Here is a 19,474-nt window from a genome sequence, read left to right as displayed (position 1 = left end):
CACACGCTTTTTTATGATGTATGTGTGACCTAGTTGTACAGATAGTTAGTTTCAGAACAACAACACATGCCTCTAAGTAAACCCCTCTGGGGTCCAGAGTTACACTGAGAGAATCTTGACGTGAAATGCTTTTCCGTAATGGGAATATATCTATTCATTCCTTGAATCTACCGTAGGGGCCTACGGTATGAATGTATGTAAACCTCTTACATCATGTCCAAAACCTTTACTTAACCCTTTAAGACCTGAGGCGATTCTTTAAAAAAAAATCTAAATCCTAACAGTTTTTGTTATTAGACAAATCTAATCATTTTTTTCACGATTTTTCAAAAAAAAAATTCAATTATTTTTTTCAAAAATAGCAGATCTACAAGTTCATAGCGCGGCACTCGGTGCCGCGCTATGAGCTTGTATATCTGCTATTTTTGAATAGCCAAAGACATCTAAAGTGACACAGATGCGTTCCAGGTATTAATGGGTTAACAGGATTCAAATTCACACAAAAGCATCAACAGTAGCAGATCTGCAGATCTGCTACTGTTGATGCTTTTGTGTGACGCTGTTGTATGATCAAGTGGGGCGTTAACACTCGCTCTGGTCCATAGCGTTAGGAGGAGTTCTCCTTAACGCTATGCGACTGTATGTGTGTGTATTTTCCTCATTTGAACGGGTGCACGATGTCTACTCTCCCTGCAGTCTGACATATTGTGGTCTGCCAGTGAGGCGCTGTAGTTTGTGATCCAGGCCACCAAGCAGGGTCCACCTGCGTCACACAAGCCTCTCAGCTGGCAGGTGTGTTTCGGTGTTAATTCTGACAGCAAATTTTGGATGAAGTTTTAGTCAAAGGCTCATATTTTAGTCACCTGAAATGGTGTCTAGTTTTAGTTGACTAAATATCACACGATTTTAGTTTAGCTTAAATCTGCATGATGGCGGGGCCTGATTTACACTGCATGCCTAAATACAGATCTCCAAGCTCACAGCATGTTGCCGTGTGACGTGTTGTGAGCTTGCAGATCGGCTATTTTTGGGGCTGCAATCTTACATTACTGGATCTCTTCTACCTAACATTTCACTCTAGTTTGTCGGTGAATATATTTAGTTATAGTTTTTGTCATCACAGATTAGTTTTTAATCCGTTTTCATTTAGTTTTCGTCAGTGAAAAAACAGGTGCACGGTTGACGAACACTCGTGTGGTTGGATGGTGTTGAAGGCACTGGAGAAGTGGAAGAATATGGTCCATATGGTCCATAGAAACGAAACCACAAGAGACGCTGGCACTGCGCTGCCATAGCTGCGGTGTCGCTGTACAGAGCGGCAGCCGATTGACACCGCAGTTATGAATGCCATTCTGTGGATTAGTCTATACAACACATGACAGCATTACTTACAAAATATTGCCTCTCCCAGCACAAGCACACACAGGGACGTCACAGGCTCTCAGAAGGTGGGGGGGATGGACTTTCGGTGGACTATAGCCCTTATTTTATACTTTGGCTATTCAAAAATAGCAGATATACAAGCTAATAGCGCGGCACCGAGTGCCGCGCTATTAGCTTGTAGATCTGCTATTTTTGAAAAATCGTGAAAATTTGTACAAATCCTTGAATATCATTTTTTTCAAGCGAACATTTGTAACTGTCAAATGTAAACGATTTTTTTTTCTTTTTTCAAAAATGTGCGTTTTTGGGGCGGATTTTGTTAGTTTTTTCCCGGTGTTTTGGTTACTTTATTTCGGTTTTAGGGTTAGGGTAAGGTTAATTAATTATTTTTTTATTATTTTTTTTCAAAAAGTGGGGGGGTATGAAATCACGGATCTGTGAGAGTGAGGGTGTCGCGTTGTACGCACAGTGAATGGCCGCGACGCCCCTGAGCACACAAACCCATGATGAATTGCCGAACAACAGGCCTGGCTACCGGACATGACGTCAGGGCCCAAACCAGAACCTTTATGTGAAGTCGGTGTTGTAAACCAAAAGTACTTGGCCGCTGATCCATGGCAAATCATGTTGGCAATGAGCCTGGTCATGCTTTCTGGCTGAGTTATTGTGTCACATTTTTTTAAGTAAAGTCTGAGTAGTTTTTTTGATGTTTGCTGTGGAGTAGTCAGGCTTGAACTGATATCGCTGCAGCTAGCATCACTCAGCCTCACTGTTGTTGGGTGTTTAAATCTTAAAGACAAAATATGTTTTTCCACACGTTTAGAGCATATCCGTGTTCCAATTGTTTGTGTGTATTCTTATATTCCTAAAAAGCCAATCTTAATTGCTTCCTGTCAAACGAAAAACGTACTGTGCGATGACATAGATAGACTCTTATGAATATAAATGAATCTTGATTTCATTCACCTGTGTGGTTCCCATAGCTGCACGTTCCTCCAAACACACTGATTTTAATCACAGAGCTACTCCGTTTTGAATCTCATTCAAGAGGACTGCCAGACCGTGTATTACTCATTTTAAACGTTTAGAAAAAAAACTCTAGCCGTTTAAACATGTGTATCTGAAATTTGTTTAGGTAGAAATAAGCAACGTAGTAACAAACATGCTTCACACACTGGCCGTCTCTCTCTCCCTTGGGCAGCATGAGTGGCAGGCTATAAACACTAGCCCCTTGCTGCTGTGAGTGCATGAGATTCCAACATTCCATAGCCTAAAGGGATGGGACCTTCTGAATGGTCGTCACGTCGTTTCAGACTGAAACTTCAAAATACAAATTTCACCACGACTTTAAATGATGTTGCATCGCTCACTATCGCCGAATATTAGAACATGAGAGATTACAGTTTTCTATGTTTAAACGGCAGAGTTTTTCTCTCTAGCCGTTTAGCGTTTAACAGTACTTTATTTCATTACTATGTAATTATGCAATCATAAAACCCTTGAACCTATTGCACACAGTGCAGCTTTATGTTCATTTTCATTTGGGAGTTTAGTGTTGGAACTGTACTCATGAATCATTTCATGTTTCCTCAGCATGCTTCCCGATTCTCCTCCTGACTCCAGCTCTGAGCCCTGCTCACCACCTCAAATACCAGGTCACTTACTGTTGTTGTTATTATTATTAGTAATATTATTATTATACAGTGTAAACATATACCTGCAAACCAGTCACATGACGGCTAACACACACACTGTCCCCGCCTCCAGACCTCCACTTTGATCCTCATTGGTCTGCCCAGCAGCAGCACGCCAACCAGGCACCGTTCCAGCCATCCATAGGGTCACAGCACTCCCTCGCCTCCGCCGTCTCGTCCTGTCGCTTTAAGGACAGAGGCTCCGCCCCTCCCCACCACGTGGACCCGCCCCCCACGCACGCTCAACTGCGCATCATGGGTCTCACCAACACACACGTGGTGGACACACATGTCAAAGCCGACACACACACACACAGCAGCCAGCACACACCGAGACACACACCGCCGAGCAACGCACATTACCTCAGTCCGGACAGCTCCGCCCACATTTACAATTCCCCGCCCCCCTCCACAGTCCAGCAGGCGGCCCCCCAGCCCGCCCCCACGGAGGGTTACCACCCCACCCCCCACGGCGGGACCCCCACCCTGGTTCCTGTCTGCATGCCAGCTCCACACTCTGGGTGAGTAAGAGCAGTATAGGTTCTCAAGCTTTTGTCATGTCAAGGAACCCCCAAAATGATATGTATTTGGGCTGCAGACCCCCATCTGGGTCCCCCAGGGGTATTTTTTGAGGGACTTCCAGGGGGGCCAGCCGGGGCGCCTGATGGAGGGGAAGGGAACTGGTTGGAATAACGTGTTCCTTCCACGCGCTACGTCCAACCAGGGAAACTCCCCCCTGTCAGGTGACAAGAAGGTCAGTTGGCTCTCATGCATTGAAGGAGGCATGAGCTCGGCCCTGGCCTCCCTAGGCTGGTGAGGGGAGTGTAGCGCCCAGGATCACTTAGAAAATTGGCACGGGTGAAAAATAAGGGTTACAAAATCGCTGGATAATAAATTTAAGATTTTTTTTTAGGCTCGCTCAGCACTTGCGCTCAAATCTGGGGTAGAAGAGGAAAGTTACATAGTGGAACATTAAGCCCTACTACATTTTTCTTCAATTCGAAAAAATAAATAAATGTTGAAACATCTTCACAATGTGGGTCCCAGACACATATAAATATATATACAATAAACTAATAAATACATTTGTATATATTAAAAAGGTATTTTCCAGCAAAGGGAACGGTCTGATCAATTTAGGCATTTAGCAGATGCAATTACTATCATCATTGCTGTTTAGTTTTTTTATTATTATAATTTTTTATTGTTTTGTTGGTAGGTTAAAGTTCAACTAAAGGCAGTTAGTAATATTAAACCTAAAAAGACAACAACTTGATCTCCATTTCTCTTTTGTCGGTGTATCCACCACCCTACCCTCTCTCTCTCTCTCTCTCTCTCTCTCTCTCTCTCTCTCTCTCTCTCTCTCTCTCTCTCTCTCTCTCTCTCTCTCAGCTCTCCTGTGGAGCAGCCCCGTACAAAGCGCAGGCGGACTTCGGACTCGTGCGATGGCTCGTTTGAGTCGTCTCAAGACGCGGTGTACGACAGTGATGCTGGCGCTGCTTGTTCTGGGAACGGAGTCATACTGGGACCATACCAGCTACTCAACTGGGATCCTTACAGGGCGGCAGAGTGGAACGCGCTGTACAACGGCAATTACCAGACTCTGTGAGTGAACAAGTTCCATTACACCCCACACAAAAATAATGTTTCTTTAAAAGTCTATGGTTGCGCTCGGGTGGCGCAGTGTTAATCCATTAAGACCTGGAACGCATCTGTGTCACTTTAGATTTCTTTGGCTATTCAAAAATAGCAGATCTACAAGCTCATAGCGCGGCACCGAGTGCCGCGCTACGAGCTTGTAGATCTGCTATTTTTTGAAAAATCGTGATTTTTTTTAAATGGTTAGGATTTAGATTTTTTTAGACGCGGCCTCAGGTCTTAATGGGTTAAAGTGCCTGCCCACCACCGCGGAGGGTTGTGGGTTCGAATCCACTGTGGTGCATCTGGCTTTGTCGAGCGTCTATAAACACAATTTGCCCGTGTTCGGGGGGGGAGGGAAGCCTGGCTGGGAGGGTGACATGAGATGATTGTTATATTCTTTCTCTTTGTATTGTTTAGGTCTGTCCCAGCCTACCATGTGAACACAGATAAAGGTTTCAACTTCTCTGCGGCCGACGAAGCGTTCATCTGTCAGAAGAAGAATCACTTCCAGGTCACAGTGCACGTGGGCGTGCACGGCGAGCCGCGCTACGTCAACACGCCCGGCGGACCGCGACACGCAGAGTACTTCCAGGTCAAAGTGTTCGGGGTCAAGGTAAGGATGCAGGTCTCGCACGCACGCACGCACGCAAACGCGCGCGCGCACGCACGCACGCACGCACGCACGCGCACACACACACACACACACACACACACACACACACACACACACACACACACACACACACACACACACACACCACACACACTCACACGCTATCCCTCTGACTGTCTGTCTGTCTATCAATCTACCCAACTCTATAGGAATATCCATTGACCTGTCTGTCTGTCTGTCTGTCTGTCTGTCTGTCTGTCTCTCAGCCTGACAGTCCATCACGTCGTGTGACCATAGAGCAGTCTCAGTCCGACCGCACCAAGAAACCTTTTCAACCCATCAGGTAGGCGACCATCTTCCACATCTGGTAACCGTGACAATTCAACAGTTTGCTCTCCGTCAGATGCTGCAGATGTTGACAGTAACGCTGCCTTCACACTGGCAGCTGCAAAAGCTATAGCATCTGGTTCGTAAGTGCTGTACTCAAGTAAATGTACTTTGTTACTGTCCACCACTTTAATCAAGTGACATTGTATGGTGGACTGACATGGGGACACACCTAGATTAACAGGTTGGACAGAAAGTGTTCAAGTGCCTTATAATCAATCATATTATTATGTAATCATAGTATAGAGGTGAATAGATAACGTGTGTGTAATAATGGCATAATGATCAGAGGTCTTTGATGTGTGTACTTCTCAAAGTGCAGATATGGGACTTGCCACTTGTATCAGGGTTTTTCAACTCAGTCACTGAGGTCACAGTTAATGGTGGACAATAATGAATGTGAAACAAGCAGTAGACGTCTCGGCACATATATCCACCTGGCTCTACATCAGTGTTTCCCAAACATAGGACCTGTTTTTATGGGTTGCAAGTAAATATCCCCTTTTCTCAACCTTTTCTTCAAACAACAACAACATATTAAAATTTGTTTGCTTTGAATTTTATTTTAAACTTTTTTACTGGGGTCCCGGGACCCTCAGGGTTCCTGGAGAGTTCCAAATGGACCGGAACGGGTCTGTAATTCGAGTGTAGAACACGTGGGAACACATGCCCCACCGGTTATGCAATTCCGGAGTGTTTACATTTGTCTTAGACGAGTGTACATTTGAAATGAACACTGAGGATTTCACTGTTCAGATTGGGGGTCCCTGAGATAAAAAAAAACTGTATCAAATGGGGGTCCGTGGCCTAATGCAGTGGTTCTCAATCTTTTCAGAATCACTGACTCCACTGTACTGTACTGTATTCTACTCAGAATCACTGACTCTACTGTACTGTACTGTATTCTACTCAGAGTCACTGACTCTGTACTGTACTTGATTGATTGATTGATTGAACATTTTATTAGGCAAAAGAATGTAAAACTGTAAATACATTTATAATACTTTTGTCTAAAAGGTCCGACCAAAAAAGTCCTTGCGGACTTGTTTCCGTTGGGGTCCTTGAATTAATTTCATGACATATATAGTAGCAACCAAACATTTCAATTCAACATAAAAATACAGAGAAAAATACACTATGTACAAAATAAAAAAGCATGAACAATAAAAAATATATACAAAAAAAGGGCAGGGGGGTCGTCTGTCTACCAGGAAACTGGTACTACCTCCTCTTGTGGCCTCCAGAAAGATGAGTTTTTAGGGCTCTTTTAAATGAGCCCAGCGAACTGCATTTTTTGAGGGATGGGGTTAGACTATTCCATACCTTGGTGGCCGTGCTGTAGAAGGAGAATTTGCCCATGTTTGTTTTATGGGTGGGTGGTACCAGATTGTTGTTTACGCTCCCTCTAGTTTCGTGACTATGGGTGTCACTAACTTTTTGGAGGTATTTAGACAGATAAGCGGGTATAGGGGGCATTTCGGGCAAATCTGCATTTACAATTTTGAAGACCAGTCCCATTTTTTTTTGTTTAACCCTGTCTTCCACCCTGAGCCAGCCTAGGCTGGCAAAGTGAGTGGGAGAGAGGTGGGTCATGGGCCCCAGTCCGAGATGTAGTCGAATCAGTTTGTTTTGGGAGGTTTGAAGCTTAGTCTTCAGTGACACTGAGGTGTTGGAGTACCAAGAGGAGCAAGCATAGTCAAAAAGGGGCTGAATCAGGGCCCCTGAGAGGGTCCTGAGGGCCTGAGGGTTGACAAAAGAGGAAACTCTGCCCATAAATCTGGTTCTCTGGTTTACTCTTTTGACCACCTTTGTTGCCATGCTTTCACCTGTCAGGTATTTGTCAAGAATACATCCCAAATAGGTAATCTCTTCTTTGCTAGAGATGATTGTGTCATCGACTTTGACCTTGAAGTCATTTATCTTCAACTTACTGAGGGAATGTTTGGTCCCAAAGAGAATGGATTCAGTTTTCCCAAGGTGTAGTGACAGTTTGTTATCGATAAGCCAGGTACGGATTTTGGAAAGTTCGGAGCTGAGAGCTTCCTCAACTTGCAACTTGTCCTCACCCGAGATCAGGAGTGCCGAGTCATCAGCGAACAGGAACAGTTTGCAGTTACAGGCAGTATTCATGTCGTTAATGTATAGTAGGAACAGTAACGGCCTTAGAATGCTGCCTTGAGGAACCCCGCAGCTCACCGGGAGGGATGAGGACATGGCTCCGTTGATGTCAACCACTTGCTCTCTACCCTCCAAGTAAGATCTCATCCAATTTAGTGATGTGCAATCAAAACCAATCGCCCTCAGCTTATCAAGTAGAATTGAGTGGTTTACAGTGTCAAACGCCTTTTGGAGGTCCAGCATGACCATGCCGCAGTATTTGCCCGAGTCTACCTCACGTTTGATGTAGTCGGTCAAATACAGTAGGCATGTGTCAGTGGAGTGGGATGTTCTGAAGCCCGATTGGAATTCAAACAGCAGATTACGCTCGCCGAGGTAGCTGTTGATTTGTTCTTGGATTGATCGCTCTATAACCTTTGAGATGGAAGACAAAGGATGGAAACAGGCCTATAGTTGCCAGGATCTAGTTTGCTTCCTTTTTTATATAGAGGGATTACTCTTGCCAACTTGAATTCTTGTGGGACGTGACACTGACTGATGGATAAGTTTGTAATGTGGGCTACCAGGGGAGCAATGGAGACCGCTGCGTCTCTGAGGAATCTGGTGGGGATGTTGTCAAGGCCGGTGGCCTTGTTTGGCTGTAGATCGAGGAGTTTGTTTTGCACATCATCAGTCATTACAGGTTTGAATGAGAAGGAATCTTTTTTAGCCCCTAGTTTCTCATAGTGAGCTTGTATGTGGTCAGGGCCATACAGACCTGAATGCTGGGGGAGTTTGTTTACCAACTGGGTTGCAACTGTGGTGAAGAAACTGTTAAATCAGTACTCTACTCAGAGTCACTGACTATACTGTACTATACTGTAGGGCTGTGAATCGTCTGCTATCTCACAAATCGATTCGATTCCGATTCTTGGGGTCACGATTCCGATTTTTATCGATTTTTTCAAAACAAACGATTCTCGATTCAAAATCGATTTTTTTCAAAACGATTCTCGATTCAAAACGATTCTTGATTCAAAACATAGGATTTCAGGATCTACTCCAAGTTTTATCAACTGATAATAATGTAAACACACAAAGGTAAATCCAAGATCCTAAAAAAAAAAAAAATCTATTTTGAAAAAATTAGAATCGATTCTGAATCGTCCAACAGTAGAATCGCGATTCGTATTCGAATCGATTTTTTCCGACACCCCTACTATACTGTGTTCTACTCAGAGTCACTGACTCTACTGTACTGTACTGTACTGTATTCTACTCAGGGTCAATCTCCCCGGTGACAAGATCACCAAGGTGACACTGGGTCGACTTCACTTCAGTGAGACGACAGCCAATAACATGAGGAAGAAAGGACGACCCAACCCTGACCAGAGGTGTGTGTGTGTGTGTTTTTGTGTGTGTGTGTGTGTGTGTGTGTGTGTGTGTGTGTGTGTGTGCGTGTGTGTGCGTGTGTGTGTGTGTGTGTGTGTGTGTGTGTGTGTGTGTGTGCGTGCGTGTGCGTGCGTGCGTGTGCGTGCGTGTGCGACCATGTGGGGGGCCGAGCAAGTAGTGAGAGTCTCGCTATCAACGGAAACGTTATGATGATGTTTATTGTGTGTGTGTGTGTGTGTGTGTGTCAGGTATTTTCTCTTGGTTGTAGGTCTATATGCTACAGTCAGAGACGAGAGCTACTTAGTGACAGCCATGATGTCTGAGAAAATCATCGTCAGGGTAACACACACACACACACACACACACACACACACACACACACACACACACACACACACACACACACACACACACACACACACACACACACACACACACACACACACACACACACAGATGATAGTACTTAGTCATGTAATCTGAACGTATTATGGACAGTATTTATTCATATAATCTGGATGAAATATATGTAATATTCAGTCATGTAATATGTATAGTATTTAGGGGCTGTGTCCACAGAGAAGGCCCTTTGAGTTGGCAGCGCCAGTCCTCCATGTATTTCTATGGTAAAGACGCGGCGCTGTGTGTTCCTCTTCCAGCGCCGACCAATCGACCATCGCTTTTCAGCCCTCTCGTCAGTGGCGTAACGGAGGGGTAGCAAGTGATGCGGTGATGCGGGGGGCCACCAGCAGGGGGGGGCCCCGCCTGCGCTGATACAAATATTTTTACAGCCAAAAAAAAGGAAAAAGTTGATTTATATTGGTCAAATAGAACCGAATTAGACCCGAATTAGACCGAATTCGACCCGAATTCGACCCGAGATTTTTCGTGCACGGGTGCATGTACGTGGGCCTCACGTACATTCTGCGTTCACGTCGATTCTGCGTTACGCCACTGCCTCTCGTCGCCCAGCGTTTTTTTGGTGCAGCACCCTGGGCACTACAAGCAGGCAATAGAGGCTATGCGCGTGACATCATCGTGCCTGGAAGTTATGCAGGAACGCCTACTGAGTGGCAAAAAACTACTTTCTAGCCTTGACAGTCCATATCCAAACAGAAATGTCCCATCTGACTGTATTAAACGACGTTAAACTCACTAACATGGCAGCTGTACAGAAAGCTTGAATTATCCTCTTTCTATCTGCAAAGTTTTTGTTTTATAAACATCCACCGTAGACGTGTTATGAGCTACGTTCTGTCAATACATTCCGTGAAGGTGATCATTTTTCTAAGTGTCAGAGTTTGGAAGCGCTCGTTTTTTTTCTGCCAGCCTAGGGAGAGCCTAGAGCACAGCTCATGCCTCCTTCAATGCATGAGAGTTAGCGAGCCGCTTCTTATCACCCGACAGGGGGGAGGTTCCCTGGTTAGAGGAAGGAACACGTTATTCCAACCAGTACCTTTCCCCTCCATCAGACGCCCCGGCTGACCAGTGGGAGGCAGTATAGAGACCATGGATTACTGCATGTTTTTGTGAGGGTACCTACCTTAAGAGACACAAGGAGAACATGCAAACTCCACACAGAGAGGCCCTTTCGCCAACCCCACCTAGGGTATGGGCACTGATGACGCGGAGGAGAGAATTACGCCCCCCACAGCGCCCACAGTGTCCCCGGCGGGAATCGAACCCAGGACCTTCTAGCTGTGAGGCGACAGCGCTACCGACTGCGCCACCGTGCCCCCCGGAAGCGCTTGTTTTCAATAACAATAACACGTCCTGCTGCCTCCTGCATTATGTGCAATTTAGAAACAAGTGGTACGCAGGACCGTTGAGTGGTTTCCAACAAGCGCTTCCAAACTCCAATGCTCCATGCTGCTCAATGCTTTGTCACTCAGTCTAGATGAGGGGGTGTGTCCCAGTGGAAAAGAGAGGCATGTGCATACTCGTTCTACTTTTGGAAAGGAGCGCCGGTCATTTGATCCTCCTGGCTGTGTCTGATAACCCGATCATTTACAACCCAACATAGAATCGTTACTACAGCCATGAGAAGCTAAGCTAGTTGTGCTAATAACTGCAGATGACAGGATGTTTGAGCAGTGAGCCCCTCACTGGTTGATGAATTGGAACAGTGCAGGCATCACAGACATCATGGACATGATATCCAAAGCTGTGTGAGCTCTATGGACATGATATCCAAAGCTGTGTGAGCTCTATGGACATGATATCCAAAGCTGTGTGAGCTCTATGGACATGATATCCAAAGCTGTGTGAGCTCTATGGACATGATATCCAAAGCTGTGTGAGCTCTATGGACATGATATCCAAAGCTGTGTGAGCTCTATGGACATGATATCCAAAGCTGTGTGAGCTCTATGGACATGATATCCAAAGCGCTCCTCAGCTCAAAAGGTGTTCTCTATGGACATGGACATGTAATCTGGATGTAACATGATAGTACTTAGTCATATAATCTGTATGTAATACGATAGTATTTAGTTAATCTGGATGTAACATGATAGTATTTAGTCATGTAATCTGAATGTAATACGATAGTATTTAGTTAATCTGAATGTAATACGATAGTATTTAGTTAATCTGGATGTAACATGATAGTATTTAGTTAATCTGGATGTAACATGATAGTATTTAGTTAATCTGGATGTAACATGATAGTATTTAGTTAATCTGGATGTAACATGATAGTATTTAGTTAATCTGGATGTAACATGATAGTACTTAGTTAATCTGGATGTAACATGATAGTATTTAGTCATGTAATCTGAATGTAATACGATAGTATTTAGTTAATCTGGATGTAACATGATAGTATTTAGTCATGTAATCTGAATGTAATACGATAGTATTTAGTTAATCTGAATGTAATACGATAGTATTTAGTTAATCTGGATGTAACATGATAGTATTTAGTTAATCTGGATGTAACATGATAGTATTTAGTTAATCTGGATGTAACATGATAGTATTTAGTTAATCTGGATGTAACATGATAGTATTTAGTTAATCTGGATGTAACATGATAGTACTTAGTTAATCTGGATGTAACATGATAGTACTTAGTTAATCTGGATGTAACATGATAGTACTTAGTTAATCTGGATGTAACATGATAGTACTTAGTTAATCTGGATGTAACATGATAGTACTTAGTTAATCTGGATGTAACATGATAGCATTTAGTCATGTAATCTGGATGTAATCTGTATTCCCCATCACCTCTCAGGCTTCGAACCCGGGTCAGTTTGAGACGGACGGTGAGCCGCTGTGGCAGAGGGGGGCAGGGCCAGACAGCGTGGTGTGTCAGGGGAGGGTCGGCATCAACACCGACCAACCGGACGAGGCCCTGGTTGTCGGGGGCAACGCCAAGGTGATGGGTGCCGTGCTGCACCCGTCGGACCGCAGAGCAAAACACAACATCCATGAGGTGAGTAGCGGGGTTAGTTAAAGGTAGGGTAAGTGATATTTTTGGGCTAAAACAAAAAGTATTTTGTTAAAAGGTTAAAGCACTATATTCTGATAGTAATCATTGCTATAGAGTGTTTGTTCAGTAACAGATGTCTCCCCGTCTCTCCAGCTCTTTAATAAACAGAAAATACATTTTCTGGTAGGTGTCAAAATCTCAGCCAATCAGGAGAAAGTACCCATTTTTAAGCTTATTTTTTATAGTGTTCCAGTTAAAAATTTTCCTGCTCATTCCTTAGTGTCATCACTTCCAATTTCACTTGTTTAATCTATATCCTGATTGAGTTCTCTATCCTGATTGGATCAAATTGGAAATGAAACTGAAACTGAAACGAAAATGCATTTTCTGTTTTATAAAGAGCTGGAGAGACATGGAGACTCCTTATATGGACAGGACACTCTATAGTAACGAGCACTATCAGAACATAGACCCATTTCGCAATTATTTGAATAATTGCAAATCACTTACCCTACCTTTAACTAAAACCAGCTAAATGAAAAAAATAATTTTACTTAAAGCTACACTAAGCTACACTACACTAAGCTACACTATGTAACTTTCCACTTCTACCCCCGGATTTAAACCCTGTTTCCAGTGTAAGTTCTGACATGTTTACCATTGAGCTAATAGAGCCTCCCTGCTTGCTCAGGGGAAAAAATTAGGGTCACAATTCGTGTCAGATCCTGTGTATAGGTGAAACATGACCTTTGACATGATCTAAATGTCTCAATAGAAGAGCAGGGAGACAAAATACAACCACCCCAATTGTATAAGTTACATACAGATTGGACAAAATTACATTTTATTCATTCAAAAAAAGTTACATAGTGCCACTTTAAATAAAATAAAACAAAAACTAACCAACTGAAACTGTATTGTGTGTTTACAAAACTAACTAAAACTAACTAAAATATTGTGTAAAATGTGAAGGTTGTATCTGTTTTTTGTTCTGTTTGTCAAGCGACACCATCGTACTACAGGGTACAGGCATAGACCTGTGCCGCGATGCGTAATTATGTTTCATCAGTTTCAACTGATGAAACATCGGTTCCACAGATATACATCGTGAAAATAGCTGATCTACACGTTCACAACGCCTCGCACTGCGAGGCGTTGTGAACTTGTAGATCGGCTATTTTCCTCTTTCTTACATAATATTTGACAGTTTGGCCAATTTGGTATTAACCCTTTAAGACCTGAGGCGATTCTTTAAAAAAAAATCTAAATCCTAACAGTTTTTGGAAAAAAAATTAATTTTTCACGATTTTTCAAAAATAGCAGATCTACAAGTTCATAGCGCGGCACTCGGTGCCGCGCTATGAGCTTGTATATCTGCTATTTTTGAATAGCCAAAGACATCTAAAGTGACACAGATGCGTTCCAGGTATTAATGGGTTAAAAAGTCAGTCAATTGTAACTTTAGAAATGTGCAGATACCCTGTATACACTTATACCGTGTGTTGGTGTGTTTACTGTTGAGAGAGAAAACAACGCTGCACATTAAGCTAATCATCTGGGGACCCCACAAAATAATTTGGGGTCCCCCAGTTTGAGAACCACTGGTGTAGGCCAAAATAATGTATGAACTAGAAAAAGTGCTCCTCGGAGCACAGGTCTCCGCCAGATCAGGTAAGTTATTGTGGCCTCCTGGTGGCGCTATAATAGGCCAATGTGAAAAGGGTGGCATTTCTTCCTCGGCCTAGTGGGAATGTGCGTGCAAATTTTCACGGAAAGCGCACGCCGCGTTCATGATTTCAGACATTTTGTTCAAAACGGACCAATCCTGCAAACTTTGGAAGTCAACCTTAGTCAATCAGGATGGAATATTAGATATCGGACAGATGCGTCTTGATCACATGACTATAGAGATACTGTGTACCGATTTGTGTGATGTTTGGATAAAATCTGAAGGATTAATATCCAAAAATGTATTTGACATAAGTCGGCCTCCTGGTGGCGCTGTAAAAAGCAGATGTGAAAAATGCAGTGCAGATGTTTTTCCTTGGCCTCTAGGGAGTAGGCGTGCAAAGTTTCATGCAGATCGGTGCAGTTATAGTTAAAAATGCAAATCGGCCTGTTATAGCGCCACCATGAGGCTGATGTGAAAAGTTTTAAGTGCCATTTCTTCCTCGGCCTAGTGGGAATGTGCGTGTGCAATTTTATGCAAATGGAAAGCTGCGTTCATGGTTTGAGGCAGTTTGTTCAAAACGGACCAATCCTGCAAACTTTGGATGGTAACCTTAGCCAATGAGGATGGAATATGGGAAATCGGACAGATCAGGGTTGATCACATGACTATAGAGATACTGTGTACCGATTTGCATGAGGTTTGGTTAAAAACTGTAGGAGTAATGGGGAAAAATGGGTTTTGCACAAATCGGCCTCCTGGTGGCGCTATAACAGGCCCATGTGAATAATTTGAGGCAGAGGTTCTGAATTGGCATCCAGGGAGTGTGTGTGCACAGTTTCGCAGCGACCGGGCCAACGGTGCCGGAGATTTGGTGCTAACACACAGACAGGACACACGGACGGACGGACACACGGACGGACGGACGGACAGGGGCGAAAACATACTCTCTCGCCATGCCTTTCGGCCTGGCGGAGACAACTACTCATATAGTAGAGGGAGTTGTCTGAAGGCCTTTACGTACATTTGTCATGTTTTTACCTTATAGCTTTTACCTATAGCCGATTAATTGAAATGTTTGCTGGCCATCGATAGCGATGCTGTCAGGTGTCCTTGCCACACTAGCTTTTGCTGAATCAATGCCACTGCGCTCTCTCTCTCTCTCTCTCTCTCTCTCTCTCTCTCTCTCTCTCTCTCTCTCTCTCTCTCCCCCCCCAGGTTGATACAGAGGAGCAGTTAAGGAGAATAACTCAGATGAGGATTGTAGAATACGACTATAAGCCAGAGTTCGCTTCCAGCATGGGAATAGACCACACCCACCAGACAGGTACTCAACAGAATAGACCACACCCACTAGACAGGTACTTAAAGGAGCATTTTCAGCCTTATCTTCATATAAGTGGTCCTTATAGACCACTTATATGAAGATAGGTTGAAAATGGGTCAAGTGGTCCTTTAACAGTAAAACATAGCCGTGGCTCCTTAAGGGATGCATACTATAAGTGACGCAATGAAGGAAGGACGCATTATCACAGAATGTGTTAATAATTGACATGTATAATATGTGTGTTTGAAGGTATCATTGCTCAGGAGATTAGGAAGCTCCTTCCTCAGGCTGTAAAGGAGGTTGGCCATCTGACATATTCAGACGGACAGGAAATAGAGAACTTCCTCATGGTAGACAAGGTACGTGTGTGTGTGTGTGTGTGTGTGTGTGTCTGTCTGTCTGTCTGTCTGTCTGTCTGTCTGTCTGTCTGTCTGTCTCGCTCTCTTTTTGGCCAAATTCCAATACTCACATTTCTGCCTACTCGCCTCCTCTGTGTTCCAGCATGGCGGTGTTACGGTGAAGTTGGTGACCTACCAAAATGTGTGGCCATCTTAAAACACTTTTTTTTTTGGCGGATGTTCCTCCCAGAATAGGGATGCTAGGATTGAAGTGGTCAAGTGGTTAAAACACGAGAGGGAGAATGTTATACTGAATCACGGCTGCTCTCTCTCTCTGAGAACGAATGACCAAGTCTGCATGGTAGCAATATCTTGGTCAATCGCTAGCATCAGTCGAGGCAGAAGGTGGCAGGAAGGGGTACGGGGAGAGTGAAGTGCAAAGGGGTGAGGTGGAGTCTGAAGAGGTGAGTGCTAGGGGGTGAGGTGGAGTCTGAAGAGGTGAGTGCTAGGGGGTGAGGTGGAGTCTGAAGAGGTGAGTGCTAGGGGGTGAGGTGGAGTCTGAAGAGGTGAGTGCTAGGGAGTGAGGGTGAGTCTGAAGAGGTGAGTGCTAGGGGGTGAGGTGGAGTCTGAAGAGGTGAGTGCTAGGGGGTGAGGTGGAGTCTGAAGAGGTGAGTGCTAGGGGGTGAGGTGGAGTCTGAAGAGGTGAGTGCTAGGGGGTGAGGTGGAGTCTGAAGAGGTGAGTGCTAGGGGGTGAGGTGGAGTCTGAAGAGGTGAGTGCTAGGGGGTGAGGTGGAGTCTGAAGAGGTGAGTGCTAGGGGGTGAGGTGGAGTCTGAAGAGGTGAGTGCTAGGGGGTGAGGTGGAGTCTGAAGAGGTGAGTGCTAGGGGGTGAGGTGGAGTCTGAAGAGGTGAGTGCTAGGGGGTGAGGTGGAGTCTGAAGAGGTGAGTGCTAGGGGGTGAGGGGGAGTCTGAAGAGGTGAGTGCTAGGGGGTGAGGTGGAGTCTGAAGAGGTGAGTGCTAGGGGGTGAGGTGGAGTCTGAAGAGGTGAGTGCTAGGGGGTGAGGTGGAGTCTGAAGAGGTGAGTGCTAGGGAGTGAGGGTGAGTCTGAAGAGGTGAGTGCTAGGGGGTGAGGTGGAGTCTGAAGAGGTGAGTGCTAGGGGGTGAGGTGGAGTCTGAAGAGGTGAGTGCTAGGGGGTGAGGTGGAGTCTGAAGAGGTGAGTGCTAGGGGGTGAGGTGGAGTCTGAAGAGGTGAGTGCTAGGGGGTGAGGTGGAGTCTGAAGAGGTGAGTGCTAGGGGGTGAGGTGGAGTCTGAAGAGGTGAGTGCTAGGGGGTGAGGTGGAGTCTGAAGAGGTGAGTGCTAGGGGGTGAGGTGGAGTCTGAAGAGGTGAGTGCTAGGGGGTGAGGTGGAGTCTGAAGAGGTGAGTGCTAGGGGGTGAGGTGGAGTCTGAAGAGGTGAGTGCTAGGGGGTGAGGTGGAGTCTGAAGAGGTGAGTGCTAGGGGGTGAGGTGGAGTCTGAAGAGGTGAGTGCTAGGGAGTGAGGGTGAGTCTGAAGAGGTGAGTCTTCAGATTACGGTGAGCAGGAAGGTTGGATCAGGCTTGAATGATTAGTTTAGGCCTTTGGTTGATTAGTTAATCTTTTGAATGTTATAGAGCAGTGATGTCAAACGACGTCGCGGGCGTCAAATCTGGCCCGCGATGTGATTTTAGAAAAACCCATTTAATACTACCTTTTAATGAAAAAGAAACGAGAGAAAAAAAAAAGACAAAAAAACGGCAGCAGCAGCTTAATTATGCACTGAGGCTAGCTGCATGGGTCTGAATACTGGACAAACTTGTTCTGTGAGAACAATGGCCAAGCCGTGAAGCCACAGCCAAGGTCATTAGCATACAGAGGACCATCACCATCATTCAACTCTACCTGTACTGGAGAGAGCGCTTTTTCAACAGCATCACAACTCCGGTAAAACACCGTTGTATGGAGAAGTATATATCCGTTGCGTCTCTCGTCTGAGGAGTAGAGTGGCTGCATTTCTCCCCTCACCCCCCCCCCCCCTCACCTCTCCCCCTCACACAGCATCGTCTCAACTGAAGGTAGTGAGAAAGGAATAGCCTTCCTTTGTAACTGTTCTCATCTTAAAAACTAGAATCCACTTGTCAGAGGGTGTAACATTCGTAGGATAACCAGCGATAGTTTGCAGGGCAAAATAATTAACACCAGCTGTGAACGCTTGACAATAATTCAACTGTATGGCATGCTAATGTTTTGAGACATATTGTATTATATTACTACACAATAGTAAATAAATAATTCTACACAATAAATAAACATGTTTTAAATAACTGATCTAAATATGGATATAGTTATGATAAGTGTTGCCATAATCATGTAGCTCTACAACAGAGGCATAGCCATGAAAGCAATGGTACAAAATAATATTTAAAAAACTGTAGCCTATTATATTTTTTTTTCAAACATAATTTTCAGCCATTCGGCCAAGTGTTTCCTATATTCGGTTTCGGCCAATAATTTGATATACTGTAGTTATAGCAGTGACTGAGATGTAGTGGAGTAGAAGTAAAAGTACTGGAAATTGGAAATACTCTAGTAAAGTAAAAATACATCAAATCTTTACTTAAGTACAGTACTTGAGTAAATGTAATTAGTTACTTTACACCACTGTTGTTCTATAAATCTAATTATTTAGCTGGAAAAATTATGGCACTGTAGTGAAAACGTGGCTTAAAACATGGTAATCATTTGTTTAACTTCAAATTGAATTATTCTACTTAAAATGGTTTATCGGGGCTCCTTACAAATTGCATTGTTTGTTTTTAATGTCAATAATTAAAGTAGCTATTCTTCTTAATACATTATAAAAAAGTGATATACGTAGTAAGTGGCAGTGTCTGAGACAACAGATGCTGTATGACTGAACTGAAGGCGTGTGAGCGCGCATGCGCGTCCGCAACTGGTTTCGGCCCACATCAAGTCACCATTTGACCAATGTGGCCCGGACCCCAAAATGAGTTTGACACCCCTGTTATAGAGTGTAACTCTCTCTCTCTCTCTCTCTCTCTCTCTCTCTCTCCCCTGTAGGAGCAGATCTTCATGGAAAACGTGGGGGCGGTCAAGCAGCTGTGCAAACTGACCGACAACCTGGAGATTCGCATCAAAGAGCTGGAGGTCTGGAACAACAGGCTGTCCAAGTTGAAGAGTCTGTCTGGAAGTCTGCGATCCAAGAGCTCCCACGTCCTCTCTAACAAAAACCTGTATGTGTGTGTGTGTGGGGGGGGGGGGAGGGGGGCATTGGGCGTGTGTGTGTGTGTGTAGCCTGGAAACCAGACAAATCTGGCATTGCAAAAAAAATATACCTTGGCAGATTTGGTCTGGCACCTCTCAGTTGTGATTGGATTTCACTCCCTCCGAAGTAGTGAGGGACCAATCAGGGCCTAGAATGCAAACCTGGGGCGGGTCTATCACCAGATGCATTTTTTTTTA

At 44.5% G+C, this 19,474-nt stretch overlaps 1 protein-coding gene across 1 annotated transcript in view; it reads left to right on the top strand.

Annotated features, from left to right (window-relative positions):
• myrfl (myelin regulatory factor like) overlaps positions 1–19,474 on the top strand; it is a gene marked incomplete at both ends in the record, with an annotated part of 53,658 nt that overhangs the window by 1,223 nt on the left and 32,961 nt on the right. The window contains 12 exons of the mRNA XM_080420600.1: positions 2,977–3,038; positions 3,151–3,336; positions 3,493–3,598; positions 4,503–4,682; positions 5,136–5,331; positions 5,598–5,674; positions 9,099–9,209; positions 9,456–9,546; positions 12,446–12,646; positions 15,531–15,639; positions 15,889–15,998; positions 19,073–19,245. Of these exons, the coding sequence (XP_080276726.1) occupies positions 2,977–3,038; positions 3,151–3,336; positions 3,493–3,598; positions 4,503–4,682; positions 5,136–5,331; positions 5,598–5,674; positions 9,099–9,209; positions 9,456–9,546; positions 12,446–12,646; positions 15,531–15,639; positions 15,889–15,998; positions 19,073–19,245 (1,602 nt within the window). The remainder of the gene's footprint in view (positions 1–2,976; positions 3,039–3,150; positions 3,337–3,492; positions 3,599–4,502; positions 4,683–5,135; positions 5,332–5,597; positions 5,675–9,098; positions 9,210–9,455; positions 9,547–12,445; positions 12,647–15,530; positions 15,640–15,888; positions 15,999–19,072; positions 19,246–19,474) is intronic.

This window comes from Gymnoscopelus braueri (assembly GCF_963280865.1).
Source record: "Gymnoscopelus braueri genome assembly, chromosome: 23".
Lineage (NCBI taxonomy): Eukaryota > Metazoa > Chordata > Actinopteri > Myctophiformes > Myctophidae > Gymnoscopelus > Gymnoscopelus braueri.
Note: the sequence above shows the minus strand (reverse complement) of the source record. Positions and strands in the feature narration are given on the sequence as shown.